This window comes from Schistocerca cancellata, chromosome 4, assembly GCF_023864275.1.
Source record: "Schistocerca cancellata isolate TAMUIC-IGC-003103 chromosome 4, iqSchCanc2.1, whole genome shotgun sequence".
In the NCBI taxonomy this organism is placed as follows: domain Eukaryota; kingdom Metazoa; phylum Arthropoda; class Insecta; order Orthoptera; family Acrididae; genus Schistocerca; species Schistocerca cancellata.
Window position 1 is genome coordinate 549,202,296 of NC_064629.1, and position 20,622 is coordinate 549,222,917.

The 20,622-nt window shown below is 37.2% G+C and overlaps 1 protein-coding gene across 2 annotated transcripts in view; it reads left to right on the forward strand.

The window, feature by feature from the left end:
• LOC126185149 (putative inactive tyrosine-protein kinase Wsck) overlaps positions 1-20,622 on the forward strand; it is a 197,722-nt gene that overhangs the window by 127,874 nt on the left and 49,226 nt on the right. Inside the window, exons 11-12 of one of the 2 annotated variants that reach the window (XM_049927993.1) lie at positions 448-644; positions 10,453-15,353. In XM_049927993.1, the coding sequence (XP_049783950.1) occupies positions 448-644; positions 10,453-10,527 (272 nt within the window). In that variant the 3' untranslated portion in view covers positions 10,528-15,353. Of the gene's footprint in view, positions 1-447; positions 645-10,452; positions 15,354-20,622 lie in introns of those variants that run through there. The other variant, XM_049927994.1, reaches the window with a different exon arrangement.

The following is a 20,622-nucleotide window of genomic DNA, read 5'->3' on the forward strand; positions in this document are numbered from 1 at the left end:
TCATTGCTGCTGAAAACAAAGTCCTACAAAATCATCCAGTTATTTGTTGTAACACTTTACTGTGACAGTGTTACTGACTCTGTTGATATTTGTGATTGATTCTGTCAACAATCTGTGGAAACTAACTTGTCACAAATTGTGTGGAACTGAGAAATACATTCTTCTTGTGGTCTCTTTGTAATTAGATATCTCAGTATTCCATAATTGAGTGTGTGTGGTATGATGCTGAGGATGGAAGGAAATGATGATGCAACGTTACTCTTTTAACAGAAAATCAACACAATTACAGTACTTATTATTGGAATGTTATTGAATACAGTGTAAATAAATAATGCATAAATTATTTATATGTCTTTCTTTATAAATCTGATTGCTGTAATGATTTATCATTACAGCATACAGCATACAACATGTGGCAACTGTATGTGATCACTGTTATGCTTGCAGGAGGAACACCTTATGCTGAAGTGTCTAATACAGATGTCCCAGCTCGAGTGATGCGTGGTTTACGATTGGCACAACTACCTGTTGTTGGTGATGACTTGTACCAGTTAATGCTTCAGTGTTGGCAGCTTGATTTGGATGAGAGACCTACTTTTTCTGAGATAGTCTGTATACTGAAGAATATGTTGGAAGACACGTTGGTAAGTAGTATATGAATTACAGTATATTTCCTGGATTGGATACATGTTTATATCTAAACTTGTAAGCAGAAATTTGCCTGTGTTTATATGTAAGCACTTAAATTACTTTTGGATTGCAATTCTATCTTGTGGAGTCATAATAAAGTGCCATTTGCAACTAGTACACAACTCAACTAATCTTCACAACTGTACTGGTTTTAGTATTACAGTGAACTGGACAGCACAGGTAGAAGTTACTGAATGACATGAAGAAAATATGTAATTTTCTTAAAAGAGTTGCTGCTACACTGTGTAATACTTCCGTCTCTCAAAACACTTAATTTGTTAGGTGTCATGGTGTATGTACCCTTATTTTTGCCTAGTGTTGTCCTCAATTTGTTCTTTGCATATGAGTGAATAATATATACATCTCTCCCTTCTCTCTCTTCTCTCTCTCTCTCTCTCTCTCTCTCTCTCTCTCTCTCTCTCTCTCTCTCTCTCTCTCTCTCTCTCTGTGTGTGTGTGTGTGTGTGTGTGTGTGTGTGTGTGTGTGTGCAGTCATATAATAGAGGGAAACATTCCACGTGGGAAAAAATATATCTAAAAACAAAAAATGATGTGACTTATCAAACGAAAGCGCTGGCAGGTTGATAGACACACAAACACAAATATACACACAAAATTCAAGCTTTCGCAACCAACGGTTGCTTCATCAGGAAAGAGGGAAGGAGAGGGAAAGACTAAACGATGTGGGTTTTAAGGGAGAGGGTAAGGTGTCATTCCAATCCCAGGAGCGGAAAGACGTACCTTAGGTGAAATGTCTGCTTGTGTCTGTGTATGTGTGGATGGATATGTGTGTGTGTGCGAGTGTATATCTGTCCATCTGTCCTTTTTTCCCCCCTAAGGTAAGTCTTTCCACTCCCGGGATTGGAATCACTCCTTACCCTCTCCCTTAAAACCCACATCCTTTCGTCTTTCCCTCTCCTTCCCTCTTTCCTGATGAAGCAACTGTTGGTTGCGAAAGCTTGAATTTTGTGTGTATATTTGTGTTTGTTTGTGTATATATCAACCTGCCAGCGCTTTCGTTTGGTAAGTCACATCATCTTTGTTTTTATATATGTATATATATATATATATATATAGTGGTTAACTCCATACCTGTGGAAGCATGTGTACGAGGCAAAGTTTTTCCTGAAAAATAACCATATTGCCAGATCTTTAAATATTAACTGTTTTACTGAATGAGTGAGGTAAATTGGAATATAAAAGTAAAAGGGGGAGTTGACATGGTAGGCTGGAGGGGGTTATGGACATAAAGAATATATTGTAGAAAGAGTTCCGACTTGCACAATTTAGAACTGTTGATGCTATATCCTTGTAGGGCACTGTTTTTTTGTTGCAGAGAAGTTGCCAAATGCCATTGCTGCTTTTAAGGTGACTGATTTTGATGTGTAACACAGTGTCAGAGACAGGGCTGGAATAGGTAGCAGTGGTGGATGGAGGTATGAAATTGGTCTTGCAGCAGGTCTTCCACAGGGCTGTGATCCAAAGATGGCAGATTACGATTTTTGGAGGTACATGACACAGAGTGATGTAGTTGAAGTTTTAACTGAGATTTTGATTTAGTTGTTTGAATCTTGGATAATGTAGAGTGACCAAGGGGGTGCTCCTTTTGGCAGATGAACAGGTGTGAGAGGAGTGTTGGGTGTCTAAAGGCAGAGCACAAACAAAAAATGTCTGGATTGGACTGAGAGGGTGGTTTTTGGTTTATGACAGATGCAGTGAGGCTGAGAAGGGGATTGCTTGTCATTGTAAATGCAGCATTCGGGTTTTGCCAGATTTTACAAGGGGTGTTTGGTGTAGAATGGATGGCGTCTAGTGTTTCTGGTGGCTAGTAAATCTGACATGAAAGGGGATTCCTATAATGCCACCAGTGAGGTTGGGAAGGTCCACATCATGGAGCTAAGGAGGACCAGAACCAAATACAAATAATTATTTGTTATTTATTCATCATAACTTAAATAATGAATAATATAGAATACCGCCACAATTACTTTGTGTACATCTTGAACAGAGCATTCTTACTTATATCCAGTGATTGTTCCTGTGGCTCTGCACAGTTTCTTTTGATAAATAATTCATTTATGCATGATAAAAGAATTTGGTTCAGTGGGTAAATTCCAGGTTATGATGCTAAAGCTCTGAGGTTTGATACCTCGTTGGTCCTGGGTTCCTTTTTTTGTTACTTGTTCCGCCTTTGACAATGAGAAAAATGTCAAGATTAGGTGCATCATGTTTTGGAGTCCACATTACACTATAGGTCCCCCTATAACTGGTTGGATAATTCGTTTCAAAGATTCGAGGAAGGCTACTGCATGCCACCTCCAATGGAACAGTAGAATACTGTATTATTCAAACCTGCCTTCAGACTGAACACAGTTTTACTAATGTAACCTACAAATGCTTCATAGCCAAATTACGTAGCCTAACAGTTGCACTACTGATGCTACCCAATTCAGCTACATTTCCCACTGCTTTCGTTCCTCCTGTCTCCTGCCAACACACTGAAGCACTCTCGTAACTAGCCAAAGATGAGAAAACAGCCAACAGAGGCTCGAATCTGCAGTACCGTCCTCAATTGTACCAACGTTGCTAACATTATTGGATATAGAACTTGTGTTTGTAGTGCTACTGCTACAAAATGAGTGAACCAAGTAAGATCTTGTGAAGCTACTAACCTGGTTCGAACCTCATCTTCTTGTTCTTGGTAGTTTGCTACCTGAAAACTGAACACTTTTTGCATATAGAACTAAGTTACACAATAATGGATGCAATACCACTTTTCTGTAGTTTCTCTTGCTCACACATTTATTAATTGTAAATTAACTTTTGGGACAGTGTCCAGTTTCTTAATTCAGTTGTTTACAAACACACAAACCAGGCTAACCCACACACTCAGAGACATTTACAGTGACAACACTTGACATGAAACTCCTCATCTCAAAATCACAGTTTATAAAAACACACACAATTGATCACAGTTTATTATACAAGTCACTAGCACAGTTCTACGAAACATGTCCACTGAATGTAGGCTGGTCAACACAGTTTTTATTTGCATCTAACAAAAAAGATCGCTCAGATATTCCACTCAGAAAAGAAAAATGATATGAAAATGTTAATTGTTCCTACTATGACTATGGACAGAAGATGCAAGTCGTGTAATAGGTCACCTGGGACTGCAGATTTTTAAGTTGGAAGGGGTATGTGAACTGGCGTAAGGGCATTTTAGGATTTTGGAAACTATATACTTGCTTATAAAACTTTATGGTTGAAATTTGAGAAAGTAGATAAGGTATGTGTTCTGACAGTGACTTGGCTTACATGATAAGTAGCTAATTAGTTAGTTTTTGTATATCTACACTGGAAATTACCTATTGACAAGTACAGTTGTCCTATTTGAAATTCTGATAATTTACACAAATTCCTAGTTAGTGGCATAATTGATAAATGGTGGGTGTCATTTGGTCCAGGAAAATTAGGGCAACCAAAATATGATAGTAAACTTGGGAATTAAATATGCATAATGGCATAAAAGGCAACAGTAATTTTATCTGTGTCCTGACATATATACTAATTATCTTTTAAGTTAATTAGTTTCCTGAAAATTAAAATACTACTATGATACTACTATTCACAACACATTTTGCAGACAGCATCCACATATGTCACTGAGTGTACCTCTAAAGATATATCACTTCATGACACATGGTTTACTATATATGACATCATAAACACTGAGATGCATGGGAAATGCTGCATCATGCATGACATGTTAATTTATTACTTGTTTACTTCTAACTCTATTCACAACACGTTTCGCAGACCGTAGGCACACATACCAGTAGATGTACCTGCAAAATTATATCATTGTACAGCATATAGTTCAGGAGGTACGACATCATAAATATTAAGCTGCAGAAAATGAAACTGCAGGGCAAAATTCTCTAGACATACGGGTGAAATATGTATACAAATACACATGAACTAAGTTAAATAAGTGTGAAATATATTTGACATGTGCGTATGTGAGCAAAGACTCGGGTAAAAAACTGATCCTAAACACATGGAATGATTTCAATCAAATTTGGTAAACATATTACTTGCAGTCTGGAAATAAACACTTTAGGGGCAAGAACCACCAGCCTCCTATTGCAGTGAGTGCGATAAGATGGAGAGAGAAGGGGGAAGATGAAGAAGTGGACAGACAGTGAGTGGAAAGGAGAAAATAGTGACAGAGAGGAGGAGGTTGCCACAGATAGTAAGAGGAGGAGGCAGTGGAGGAGGAGGAGATGGGGGAGGGGAAATGGTCAGAGAGAGGGGAGAGGAGGAGATGGACAAAGAAAGGAAAGATGAGGAAATGAACTGAAACAGGGAGGAAGAGAGAGGCTGAGAGATGGGAGAGGAGAAGATGTGTAGACAGAGGTGAAGAGGAGGAGATGGGCCAAGAGAGGGGAGAGGAGAAGATGGACCCACAAAGGAAAGGGGCAGAGATGAACAGGGAAATGGAGAGGACAAGATGGACAGAGGGAGGGGAAGAGGAGATTGACAAAGAGGGGGGAGGGGATGAAATCTCTCTGTTGGTGATTAGGTGATTTTCCAGAACCATTTTCATTACTTTTCCACATTGTCGTCAGTAATTGATGTGCTAGGGCATCCAAGGCAGTCGTCGTCTTCAGTGTCAGCTTGACCTTCTTTGAAATGTTTATACCACTTGTAAAATCTTATCTCACTCACAGTAGATTTGCCAGAAACCACAGTCAACATTTTGAATATGATGCTGCATGTTATTCCATTTTTTAAGAAAATTGAATGCAAATTCTTTGATCCCTCTTTTTTGAAAGTAAAAATTCGCCGAGTACTTGAAAATTTGTATAACCTTTTCAACTGTCAACAATAAACTAAATATTCAGAACAGCTGAAAATGCAAACATACACAAGGAACATGTTTACCAACAAGATAAAAAAAATTGGGAAATTGGGTGTATAAACACCACGAAATTAAAAGATACCCATTACTTTTTTATCACACCTGGTATACGTGTAAGTATTAAAAGGAGTGCAACAGTAGCAGGTGGATGACTCCTAGCTTGCTCTGTTTCACTCAGTGGTTGGTAATGAATAGTACCAATGGACTTTAAAAGCCTTCTAAAATAGCCCTAGTCAATTGCAAAACCACACAAAAATATAATGCTTTGTGGAAACGTGCTGAACATCCTAAATCACCTGAAATATGAAAGAAGCATATTTGTACCATCAACTGTACAATTTTATGTTTATTCTCTACTGGTTTCAATTGTTACTATCATCTTCAGGGAGAAAAATATTGTACGTCAATGGATCAAACATACATTTCCATCATACAGGATGCGATCAAAAAGTGGTGGGACTGATTTTTTAAAAAAATAATTTATTACACATATTGATACAAATCCTCAATAGTCTTCGAAATAGGACCCTTGTACTTTGTCACACATAGTATAATGTGTCTGCCAATCCGTGAATACGTTCTGAAAGTTGCTGTCAAAATGATTCCCCCTTTGCATGCGGTTGACTCATTTTCATAATCTCTCTAGGACTTCCGCATAACATTGTGCAGTCATGGTTTGTGCAGGGGATGCAGACTCCTTGTGAATGATGCCACAATGATCAAAACTGACCATGAGCATGGTTTTCAGCCTGGACTTGCTCATCTTAGGTCGTCTTTGGATGAGATGTGTTAGTGTGCCATTCTGAAGTTTGACGTTTCATCTCCAGGTTGTACTGGAAACACCAGATTTTGTCTTTGGTACCTTCATTATTGAGAAAATGTGAGCTTTCTTGAACACAGTTCTGAATTTTTACTGAAATTTGTGCACAATTTGCTTTTTGTTCATCAGTCAAGAATCTTGGCACAAACATAGCGTAAATTTTCCTAATTACCAAATCTCCTGTAATGATGGTTTGAGTGGTTCTGTAAAAAGGGCTTAACTACTGACTAATGAGATGAATCAATAGCTGATGATAATAGTCCAGAAGTTGTTACTTTTTTGTCACTTTTTTTGCCTACCCTTGATGTTAATGGGTGACCGGCACATTAGTCACCAGTGATGAGATCCCTTTTTGATCTAAGTTTCATCAGAGCTTTGGAATTGAAACACTGTGTTTGGGCACCACTTGAGACATACTTTAAGACAAAAGGGGGGGGGGGGGAGGTGATGGTATTAACGACCGTTAGTAGCATGCTTGATGGCTCTACAGAGAAGGATGCGAAAACCAGAGGATTGTCCTCTTAAATATTTCAGCATACTACCAACTTTCTATTGAGAAAGTGTCAAGATATGATTTGAAGACTTCATCAGCTTTCTACACCAAAGCAAGAACATGCAGGTTTTGAATCACTATCTTACCCATGATTGTTTTAAAATTCATCTTTGTCGCTGTCCTTGATCAAAAGAGGCTTACAATAAACCTCAGATGCATGAAGTCCAAAGAAATAGCAAACAAAATTTGGGTGAGGAGTTTCAAATGAATTTGTGTCAGAAAAGGAGAATTTATATTTCAATTTTGAATAGAATTTGAGTGGTGAAATTGATGGGGAACCACTACAAAGTTATTTACTAAACACTAGAGTATAATTAATGGTATCAATTTTTTATTGAAGCTGATCAGGATTTGAACATCTTAGATTGTTATTCTGAAATAAAGGCAAATTCAAGGAGATAAAACTGAGCTGTTGTCTATAGCACACATGGAACAAATGCAGCAATGGCAAAACTTCAACAATCAAATAAATTTTTTTATGGAATGTTTGTAAAACAAATTGTTCTGAAAATTAATTAAAAGAAGCAAAATATACATTCAGTTTATGAATGACAAAGAATTGGAGGAATAAATATTGTTTATTTATAAAAGTTTTTATTTATAGATGGTGCATAACTTTTTTTATTTGTGGGAACAAGCAATGGTTAGAAACAATTACTTTCATTATTCTTGAATAAAAATTTTTGTTTGTATTCATTATTGGTGATTCAGATAAATTTTGCCGAGTTTGGGTCATTGTCAGTACAATCAGTCATGGAGTTCATGGCTTTTCTGGGTAGCCTGTTAGTAGCTTTCTTTGAACAGTGTAGGTGAAGCATTCACTGAGTAATGTAAAAATACAAATTCTGTTTGTAAGCTTGTATGCTTGCTAGTTTTGACAAACATGTTCTGCCTTCCCCAAAGCATCCCTCTGCTCTGCGTTCTTGGGTCACATTTGTTCACTGCAGTAATAATTTCTACAAAAATGAGAAAACCAAAGGAGAATTGTATGTTGTTATAAAGAAAGCCTCTTACCTGCTGAAATAGGAAACAAGTTATGTTTTGTTTCTTAATTTTGCTCCAGGACAATTAATTATTTGAACTGTTTCTAATGGGTGAAAATGCAGTGAAATAACAGCTTAATTATGAGATGAAACTTACAAAAGTGCTGTCAAGGAAAAGAGAGGGTCATCCATTAAATAATGAAAAGGTTTCATTTACCAGACCCATAAAAAAGCCTTTTGTGTCTATTCAGGTATTTCCAAAAGAAAGAAAGAAAAGAGAGAGAGAGAGAGAGAGAGAGAGAGAGAGAGAGCACTGAATTCAAGGAAATAGCATGAGCAATTCTTTCATGCATGTACAAGGAACAGTGAATCACTCTGTATTAGTTAAGTTGAGGTGTTAAGCAATTGATAGGCTTCATAAGTACAAGGGTAAGTCGATTATTATCTGCAATTCAGTTATATTTTTGTTTATTTTGGTAGTACTGTCATTTTTCATTAACGACGCATGCTTTGTTTATTTGTTGTTGTATCTTTGCAATTTTCAAGCTGCTAGGTTAGTTTCGTTATCGCTGCCATGCTGTTAATCATGGCTTCTCCGCTGTCTATTTGCACCAAAGAATAGCAATGTTCAATAATCCATTTTTTGTGGTCAGAAGGCATATCAGGGGCCAAAATTCATCAGAGATTTTCAGTACAGTGTGGGAACAGTGTTTTGCCACAACAGAGTGTCTGCGAATGGATTGAAAAATTCCAAAATGGTTGCACAAGTGTTATGCACGATGAAGGAGCCGGACGACCATTTACCGCCACAAATGAAGAAACAATTGAGCTTTCACATGAAATGATTCTCTTGGGCATACAATTAACTATTGACGAAGTGGCACATCATCTGCAAATTAGTCACAGTTCTGCCTATGAAATCATCCATGACAGACTTGGGTCTCATAAAGTTTGTGCAAGATGGATCCAAAAACACCTTGCACAGTTGCATAAACAAACACGCTTGGACAACCATAAAAAAACATTTGGATCACTATGGTAACAAAGGGGACAACTTCTTAGACAGGATCATTACTGGTGACAAAACATTGATCCATCATTACGAGCCAGAGAGTAAATGGCAGAGTATGGAATGGAAACATCCAAATTCGCCATGCAAGAAGTAGTTCAAGACCCAACCGTCCACAGGAAAACTGATGCTTACAGTTTTTTGGGACGCACAAGGTCCAGTACTGGAACATTATGGGGAAAGGAGCAGAACAATGAACAGTGTACATTACAGTGAGATGCTTACTGCCAGGCTAAAGCCTGCAATTCGAAGCAAATGCCGAGGATTGCTGTCGAAAGGTGTTGTGTTGTTGCATTACAGTGCCTGTCTGCATACTGCTGCCCACACTGCTGAAACGGTCCAGAAACTCAAATTTGAAGTACTGGATTGTCCTCCAAATAGCCCTGATCTTGCCCCTTCTGTCACTTGCTTGGTCCACTCAAACAGGCATTAAGGGGCCGTTGATTTGCCTCTGACGAAGCAGTGAAAGAAGCGGTGCATTCCTGGCTCTCAGCTCAACCGAGAACCTTCTTTTATGAAGGCATCAGGAAGCTTGTACAACGATGAACCAAGTGCATTGAAAGGCAAGGAGACTATTTCAAAAAATGATGTTCTTGTAAACTTCTTATTAGATTACAAAAAAATTTTATAACTACTTTGTGGATAATAATTGATTTACCCTTGTAGTACTAAAAATATTGCTAAGCTTTTTGACAATGTCCTACTTGAGAACTTACAGAAAAAAAACCACACACACACACACACACACACACACACACACACACACACACACACAAACGAGTGTAAGTCGTACACAGCTTTGTGTATTTTGCTCCATTATGTTGGAGATAGATGTACTGCCAGGCATAGTAAGGTAACACAATCATCTCAAAATGATTGACTTCTGAATGAGAAGAGAGAGATTCTAATCTCTGTCCATCAGTAATGAAGTAATTTAAGATAACAAAAGACAATGTAAATTAAACTGCTTCAGTGAAGGCAGACTGATTTCTACCTACATATAAGTCAAAACTGATGTAGTACATGGGCTTTTATTATCTGTCATTATTTTTTAAAATTTATTTTTATTTTTGCAGATAAAAAAGTTGTATTTAGAAACTAACTATGAACTCTGCTTCATTTCTCCCCCACTCCTTGTCACACAGTGTTTTCATCTACAATGATAGATTTACATAATTTTAGAATTCAGTCTGCAGAGTCACAGCATTAGAATAGAACAAATAGGAAACTGAAGAAATCCTAATGATGCTGCTTGCTTGTAATGCTAATCTTTTTAGTGTTGATTTTCTGTTGATATTTTTAATTAAAAAAGTGTGTTGCACATATTCCTTACTGCAGTTAATTTTACTGTATTTATGTAGTTATTAAACATGTATCAGCCCAGTTTTCATAGAGTCTCTCCTTTTTCCTACAGGTTCATTTGAATTTCTCAGCAAGTGTTGGCGTTCATTATCAACAGTACTTTCCAGACTTGGAAATGCAGAAATAGTGTTTTTCTGCAGTAGCACTGTTGCTTAACTAATTGTTATACATTACTTATGATATTTTATTGTGTCAGTCTTTAGTACACCTAAGAGAGCCAGACTTTTTTTTTTATAATATGAGAAGTTGTTCTGATTTGGAAAAGATGTAAAGTGCAGTATATAGTGGGCTTTTCAGTCAGGTTTGCAATATAAGTCTGACCTATGTGACAGAAAAAATTTGGTGTTTTAAAATCAGTTACATAACAGGTTGTGCCAAGGTGATGAGAATCGCCCCCTTTGCTCTCATAATTTTACACCCACTTGTGTTCTTTCCTTATCAGTGAATGTATTCTTATCCCCTCCCATACATTTCTTTCTTCATTTTTATCATATTATTTGTTTAATATTATAAGAACATGTGTAATATTCATTATTTTTTATTCCGTCCCTGCTGCCCACAGTGACAGGCAATGTGTACTTCTTTTTTATTTCATCACTGTTAAGTCATTGGTGAAAAATCTGTGTATTTTGTTGCAACCTATTGCTCTGTAATTTTTCATTTGCTGTCTCTACTTGAATGGTTAACACAGTTGTGTGTGTGTGTGTGTGTGTGTGTGTGTGTGTTTTGTGGTGCCACTGCTTTTGATTTTAAATAGTCTCATGACACTTTCAATGTAATTGGAAAGTCAATAGATTGTTTAAGGATGCAGTCTGGTTGAATAACCTGGTAGAAGTAGAAAGACTTTCCCTGGATATGACCAGCTGAGAGCTTTGTCATGCAGGTAAAGCCTGATTAAACCAGAAGGGGCTCAGTGTGTAACTTTTATATATGTGCCAATAGACTGGATTGCTGAAATGGCCATTGTTAGGTAACTAGTCTTTACAGTAAGTGGCAGCTGTCATGGCAAGTTTTATTTTTATTTTTTTTAACTCCATTGATTGTAACTTGTTTTTAACATTCCATTGACAGCAGTGAAATTTCACTGATAATTATGTACTTATATTATTTTTAAGTTTATAGGCACTTATTTTTTACCATTTTTTAAAATGTTGACACTTACATTGGTATTGTGAACAAAGACGTAGGAGCTAGAAAATTTTATTAGTATTTATTTAAGTTAAATATTATTATTTGAGCGTCATGTAGATGCATTTTATATAATGGACATAACAAAACATCAGAGTAGATTATGATATTCTCTGTCATGTTCTTTCCAAGATAATTTCTAGTTTGTGACAAATCTGTGCTGAAAAGATAAGTAGATATATCTAACAATACTATGCTTTCTGCAAATTCTTACATGTTTTATGTGGAAAATTGTACATCTATAAAATGGTAATTGGGTGTGGATTTGGGAGTGCACAATGCTATGCAGTCTCATTCAGGTCCATGTTACTTCTTAATCTGTTTGGATGTTAAGGAAAAGTAATGCTGTATATTGAGTTTTTGATGATGCATATTCTGTTAAGAGTATTTCAGTAATCATAAGCGTCATATTATCAGTGAAACATGATATAGTATTTACATGCCAAAGACCTTAGGCTTATTTAGTTCAGAATACCACAAAAAAGGACTAATGATTGAGAATGAGAAGTCAACATCCACCTTGCGGAAATAACCATGAGCAGTTACAAGATGCACCTTATGAGCTGATGTAAAATGTTTGTTGACTTAACAGCAGAGGAAGGGGCCAGATTAATATATTTAGACTCAGTCTGCAATGGAAGAATGGAATGAGACATTTTTAGCAGGCTATAAAAATATCAGAGTTAAGAGGTACAGGAATTTTATGTGCATGGTATTGTGAAATGTGTTGAAATAGTCAACTACAGACAAACAAAAATTGAGAGAAAGAAAAAAATCCTCAGAATATGAGCAGCAGTGTGCTAATGGAAGAAGAAGGGAAGGTACACTTGACTTCATCATTCCCTTACAACAGCTTTGTTATGCTTTTAACATAAACACTGCCATCTCTCTCTAATTGTCTCCTATGGTATTTCTTGTGAATATCTTTAATCTGCAGCCATATTACACTATCTGCTACAAAAGTACCTTGTCTCTCATACCTTCCTTCTCTGTTGAGTGGTTTATATCTTTCTTTACATATCATAACCAGCTTAAGCTCTAGTGAATCTGCTGCCAGTGCAGTAAACTGGTAATAATAAGTAAATAAATAAATACAACATGTAGCTCCCACTACAGTGGTGATATAGAAGTATAGAGTTTTCATTATTTTGGGTTATCAAATAGCCTGCAGTTTAACTCATTTACCTTTATTGTTGGCAGTATGAGAGAAACAGGTTGTGCTGCTAAATTTTATTGTTTTCCCTAAGCTTAGCATCTGAGACCTAAATTGATCTTATAGTTAACAGAAACAAAATTAATGTCTAGTACAATAATTTCTATTTTCCACCACTTCAGTGGCATGTATGCATGCCACTGCTTAAATGTGTAAATAATGGAAGAAGATAAGATAACATCTCACCGTGTAGTTGAGGCATCGGTAAGCTTGTAAAAGACTCAGAATGTTGCAGAGTTTTGGACGAATCCTTCTTCAGAGCTTTTGTGTATACATTCAGTTGCAAGGCTACATTGCCCCCAGCTGACCACATGGGGCTGGCACTGCAGCTTGACTGAGTTTGGCAATTGTCGAGTGGAGTGGGTAAGGAGAGAAAGAAGAGGGAGTGATGGTTGGGGTGGCTGACAGCAGGCAAGTAGAGGCAGCAGGTGCATGAGATACGAATGTGGGACCGGTGAGCTAATCTTGGCTGCATGCAGGATGAGTTGTACATGGTGTGTGATGGTGTAGAGAAGTTGATTGGGAGGGGAAATCAAACAGAGGAAGAGGAGACTGTGGAGAGGTGGTCAGGTGGGACAGTGTAACGGTACAGTTTTTGTGTGTGTGCTGTAGAGCTATGTAGAAGGATTCATCCTAAAGCTAGCAACATTCTCAATCATGTTTATGTGCCTATTGACAACTCGACACCTGTTTCATAGAGTAATATCTTTTCTCCTTCCATTATTTATATTCCACACAGGACTTTCCATTATCGTATTTACATGCCACTGTTTATTTATTCAGGTAGATTCTCATTTAGACTTGCCACATTCAAGACCTTCTTGCCCTAGGAAAGTTTGACATTGTCATGAGGAATAAAACCTAAGATCTTCACTCCAGTGGCAAGCAGTGCTAACCATGAAACTTTGAAGGTAGGGAACATTATTCTAGGGGAAAAAAATCAGGTTCTTAATATTCACAGAGAAAGTGAATGTTATGTGTAATACAGTCATATAAGATATGTAGAAGGAAATGTTACCAAACTGTACAGTGGTTTCAATGCAGGAAATCCAATAGGAATAGAGAATTCTGCAGGATAAAGTAAGATACCTTAAAATGAGAGAAGTTGGGCTCCATTCATTACTGTAGGGTAATCTGTTTCAATACTGCCCCTTAAGGCCCTGCACTCTCAGGTGCCCCTTAGCTCAGCTGCGGACAGGCACAGCTAGCACGGCCGCCAAGCAGCCCTGTTACACTCATTCTGCACGTACGCAAACCACTTGCCCACCCTTGCCCATGTGCTTGACAGCTGCAGAAGAATGATCCAGATGCTTAACGGCCCTCACGTCAACTGTTTACCCCCCTGTACCTGTGGGTGATCTGCTTCCCACAGGCAGGCTCTCAAGCTGGAACAGCCTACTGTAGAATTTAATGGTTCTACCAAATCCCACAAAATATGAGTGAGTGAACAGAACAGATAGTTTCACTTCAGGCATCAAATGATTTTATTCAGCTATAAGCTTGTCAGTTGAGCAGTGCATTTATGTACATGAGTCACATTTTGAAGCCCCACTATCGTGTCTTTCATTAGTCAGACATTCACAGCAAAATATGTGTAGCTGACGTTACAGGGATGAAACCTTCTGTTCATGAAATAATTTTGTGATCTTTGTTACTTTTGTAAAATTATGGGAAGTGTATGAATGCCATAACAGTGATAACTTAAGTGAGGACTATGAAAAAAGTCAGTTTAATTGCAGTGAGTTGAAATTCCAGATGTATTTGTATATTAAGTAATTAGGGAAATTTCTTACCCACAAAATTGTTTTATGCTATCTTGTCTTCATGTAACCTTGTTGGCTTACAGTGCACTACAAGCTCCTGACTGCATATTTTGCAACATTGTTGCAATGCTTTTGTGAAACTGTGGTGTTTGTTGATTCTTTTCAACTGTGTTTAGAAGTTGTGCTGGATGAAATATATTCTTTGTACAGTGTGTAATAAACATCAGTAGTTTTTCATCCTTTCCTGTATTTGTGGCCATGTTTCTGAATCTGGCACTCCAGTGAATGTGGCACAGCTGAAGTTGAATTGGCTGTCAATTTGTGTTTAGTGCCACTGCTATTCTACACTTTGTGTTTCCCAAATTTTAATTGTGTCAAATTATTTACGAATCAATAGTGGCACTGAAATTCATTTTGTGAGATATAAAGTAAGACACACTCTATGTTTGTAAACTGTCTGTAGCTCGGGCAGCAATCTCTTATTGAGTCATATTGCAAGTACACTGTGATGTCTACAAGGCCCACTGCCTCTCTGTTCCTCAACTGATCTAAGAGTGATGTATCACACCCATATTTTCTAGCCCAGTATTAAATTAATTATAATATGTGTGATGATTTATTGCAATTAGTGTTCTGTAACTAGGGAAAAGAAACAAAAAATAAGTTGTGACAGCCTCCGTCCACAGTTTACAAATTATATTCTATGTATGTAGTTTATTTTTTTATTTTATTTTGTCCTTGGAAAGACCAAATAAAGTTCACTGTATTATTGTGATCTGTGTAACTCAAGCAATGTGAGAACTTTCTTTTTATATTATATTTGTCACCCCTATTACCTTTTTGTTATTATTATTATTATTATTATTATTATTATTGCCATCATAGTTTCCCAAATAAATGGGTGTCACACATACCACATTTTATCTGCTCTGTTGCTGTAATAACTCTTATTTAATTACACTCCGAGCTATGTAATATGTTGGTAGGTGTTTAGATTCATGACAGCAGTCAGTTTCTGAAACATTTGAGCGACTCGGGGGAACACAATGGTAAGCACCAAAATCATAGTTTTGAGATACAGTGGATTTAAAGTTAGAATCTGAATAATTTTTTTCAAACATTGCTTTTATTCTGTAGTGTGTTTAACATCTGTCTTCTTCTATGCAGACATAAATAAAACAGAGAGCAGACTAAAACAAATGAAATATATAACAAGTATTTCATAATGGTCGTGTAGATGTGATTATGTTTTACCAACCACACATAATTAAAAATACATGCTGGTAAAAAATTACTTATGAAAATTTACAGCAACTATTCAACACTTTATTCAAATTACATTGTCGTTCATCACTCTCATCACTGACATGTTCTCTGTCTGAAACAGTTGGCCTTAGTGACAGGAAAAATCCATGATGGGCTGGAGTGCTACAAGTGATAGGATGTCAGCAACTTTCTTCTTTTCAACAAGTTTTCGCACGTTGTATTTAAGTCGAAATTTTGGAACAGGGCACTACGTTCCACATTGTCTGAAACTTATTTCGTGCCATATGTCATGACAGAATGTCTTGCTTGTGAATAAAGACCTCACCTTCCACCTACATACATTCCTTAGGTTGACATCTTGACCATCAACTGTCTTCTTTCTTAAGACAAATGCTTCTTTCGAGTGCCTTATTTGAAAGAAATGCTCTATTTTCATATTGTACACAACAAATGGATTCTTCTTAGCTGACTTCTGGATGATATCCAACCACTGATCTAGACTGTACACATCTTGTACTTGCTGGCGAACGTAATTTTCAGTTGTCCCGATATCTCTATCAGAGGGCAACATTGTGTGCCCACTAGCGGGGAAGTAGTGTTTAATCACATGAAATCTTCCAGTTGATATTACAGTAGACTCTCGCTAATCTGGCCATTCCTGGCACATATGGGTGCTGGATTAGCAGAAGTGTCAGATTATTGAGTGTCTGAAATTTATTTTATTCATTTATTTTAAAAACATAGGGGATATAGTGTACTGTACTTTATTAAACTGAAGGATACAATTTTAAAACATAGCAGATATACTTTATTAAAGCCAAAAATACATTAATTTTCAAAGAAAACATAGTCCTTGAGTGTACAATATACTGTACACAATTATACATTTGTATCACTTACCATGAAACATGTCCCTAATTTTTAACTGTCACAATGACGATACGCGACAGTGGCATACTTTATCATGCAACCACTTTACAAGCATTACATTGGTACTGCATGTATCTGGCTGTTGCATAATGTACTCCAGGAAGATCATCAATTTCTTTTCCTTCTGGAAGGTTGTGGAACATGTCAGTGTACAAAGTAATTGATAATTCTGAATTGACTGGCTCATCGCTGTCACTCACTACTGGATCCAACTCGTCATCAATGGATTGCCACAATTTTCTCCAGTTCTTCATTATGGTAGCGCTCTCCACTTTATCTCATGCTTTGACTGCTGGGAAAACATCACCACATATGTTAATTGCTTTCCACGCCTTCAGCATAGTCTCAATAGAGTCCTTTTCACTTTCGTTCAGCAAGGAGACGAGAAGTGAATGTCGATAATGATGTTTAATTGATTCCAAAATTCCCTGGTCCATGGGCTGAATTAGGGCTGTCACATTGGGTGGGAGAAAGAGTACTTGTATAATATCAGACTTTAGAGAAACATCTGAAGGATGACTGGGAGCATTATCGGTTATAAGGATAGATTTTAGTGGAAGCTTTTTCTTCTTTAGCTCTTTTCTCATTGCTGATACAAATGTTTCATGGAGCCACCGAGGGAATATTTGTCTGTACATCCACGCTTTCTTCTGAGCACAATACTGTACTGGTGGAGTATTTCTGTCAGTATGTTGAAAACAACGTGGATGTTGGGATTTTCCAATCACTACAAGCGGTAGTTTATGACTCCCATTTGCATTACAAGAAGCCATTAATGTTACGTGCTGTTTCTGCTGCTTGTAATCAAGGGCTTCCTTGTCGTTTTTTGGCAGCTAATTTTTTTGAAGGAAGCATCTTGTGAAAGAGTCCTGTTTCGTCAGCATTATACAAGGCATCAGCAGTTAAATCTTCTTCCTCTATTATATTCCATATTTTGCTTACAAACTCATCAGCATCCTTATCATTAGCTGAGCGACTTTCTCTGGTGACTGTCAGCTGCTGAATGCCATGTCGTTTTTTCCAGTTTGATAGCCAATCTTTGCTCACTGCAAACAAGTTACTACTGCCAAGTTGTTTGTTAAATGCAGCTGCCTTTTCCTTTATAATCAGGCCACTGACTGGAATTCCTTTACTGTGTTGTTGTATGAACTATCTATAAACAGCTACGACTAGTTCTTCATTCTCACTCTTTTGCATAATCTTCCGTTGTCCCAACTCGCTATCCATTTGTGTTGAGTACTGTCGGATAACATCTTCTTTCTTTTTTATATCATAAATAGTTGCTCTTCCAACATTGAACTGAGCAGCAACGGCTTTCTCTGAAGACCCTCGGTTTAACTTATCTAAAATTTTGAGTTTCTGCTTGAGGTATAGCGTAACATGTTTCCTTTTAGAAGACATGATTCCGAACTGTAAAGAAAGCTACAATTTCAAATACAGTATATAAAGCATTGTTTAGCTAAACATTGTTGCACATGATAATTCATTGTGAACGTGTTTCTGGATGTGTGCAGGATTACTGAGACTCCAGATGACTGAGGGCCGGACTAGCGAGAGTCTAGTGTAGATACTTCCAAAACAGGAGTGTGCTCCAGTTCTTATTTTGGCCACAGCAGTTATCAGATATCGTGATAAAAGTCTCTCCTTTTATGTTGTTTTCATCAAAGTAATGTAAAAGGCAGCTTAAAATTTCCTCTGATCCACGGGCAGCAGTAGTAGCATTCCACAAGAAGCAGTGCCCTTCGTTTTTGCCACAGTCATGAACATTCAGGTTATATAACCAATTTTTCCTTTTGTAAAAAGCTGGCCCACATCTTAACTTAGGAACTGGGAGAGTCTGCTGCAAATCAAGTCACAACATGAAGATTACTGTCTGCGTCTGCTCATTTTGTCTGGATTCCAGTGTTAGCCTGCCTGGCCTCTGTGTGACGTTGGTGTAATTCCAACTGACACTCAAGCCTTGCTTTCAGCTGGGGGTCAACAGTAGTCTTAATTTTCACTTTTAGCATGTCACAAGTCTTACATGTGTAGTTCTTTGGTAACTTTGCTCCTACGTTATACTCTTCAGTGAAAATTCGCCTGTACTTGTCTGCAGTTACAGGGTCATAGGATATCTCCATGCAGAAGACATTCTTATACTGATCATAAGAGGAGGCAATTGTTGAATCTGCGTCCAGGTACAATCTGCCACCATTGTTTGAGCATCTGTAGTAACTCTCGTATTTCAGTATGTTGTTGATGTTTTCCCTGACATGGTTAATACTTGTTTCAGAGTAAGCATGTGGACACACGAAATGCTTGCTGCGTGTGTCCTGGGGTGGCATGTTCAATCCAGATGAGATTTTCTTCTGTATATTTTCCACGTGACTGCAATTATTATGCAGACCATGAATGACAAGAAAATCTTTCTTGCACACTTTAATATCACTGCCGCCAACTTTTACACAGTAGGAAACAGCATAACTGTCACCACCAAAAGGAAACATTACAAGAAAAAAGAAGTTTCTCTTACCTGTTACTTTGTAAGTGTTCTATGGTGACAGATCTGTATGAAATGAAGATCAGAACTTACTAGAAAGCTGATAGACTAATAATATCTCTTTCACAGAAGATAAAACATGAGAAAACAGACTTCTTTTGCCAATGTAAAGATAATAATGCCATAAAAACTGAAGAATCATGATATTTTTAACCCAAATATTGCTTTCTTTGTGGTAAAGTAGTGACAAACGAAGGAGGAGAGCATAGCAAAGTAACAGCAGGAGAAATGAAAATAAGTTAATTCCTGATGAAGTAAGACTTTGGCCAGCTGAGAATTATAAAATGATTCAAAGACATTAATGACAGCATAACAAATTGGGACAGTAAAAGTAGCAAAGGGTAATAAATGAAAAATAGTAATGTGGATCAATTTGGTATGAGTTTTAGAAAACATTATGAATTGTCTACAGATATAGTTTTGTGAAGCCTTAGTCAGGACAAGAACAAATGTCACATTGAACAAACTTTTGTATTGCCATAATGAAACACCACTCCCGTTTTTTTAAAGAACTGTATTATGTTCACACGACCTGTTTTGCCTATATATTAGGCCATTATGAAGTGTATCTGAAAGTTATACTGTAGAGAAGCAATGTGAAATAATACTGGAAGTGTTGAGAGCTCATGTTTTCTCTACTGCATAACTTTCAGGTACACTTGATAATGGCCTGATATAGGCTGAAACCGATCGTGTGAACTTTAATAATGTTGTTAAGAAGAAGAAGAAGAAGAAGAAGAAGAGCAACTGGAGCTGTGTTTCATTAATTGAACATCACAGTATCAGTAACTGCTGGTGCAGTTAAATTAATAGATTAGGCCGTGCATGGTATGAAATTTGGATGTGGGACAGTAGCATGGTGGGAAGCTCTAGTGACAAAGCCTGGAGTTAGTGCAAGGGGAGTTGCCTAATAACAAGAACATTGAAGGTGTGTTTTGGAGTATATAGAGAATCATTGATGATATTAGTATTAAAGTTGTTGGCAGCATCATTATCAGCTCCATTTAGATACTGTGAAGAGAGGAGCACAGGAGCTGTTCTGTAGATTCAGGATGTGCTGAACCATGGATGTTCTCACTAGGAAATTCTGGAGAATTCATTGTTAGAAGAAACCTAAGCTTGGTTTTTTGACCAGTGGTTGCAATGATCAACATTCAGGAACTGCACCTGTGCCATATTGTGAGAAGTAAATGAATTTTTGTATGCCTAGAGCATAATAGCTTAATACCAAAAATTCCACATCACTCTCGCTGTTATTTTGTAGCAGCCTTCATTTCAGTGTTGGTATTGTACACACAGTACATGGAAATTGGCAAAATTAGG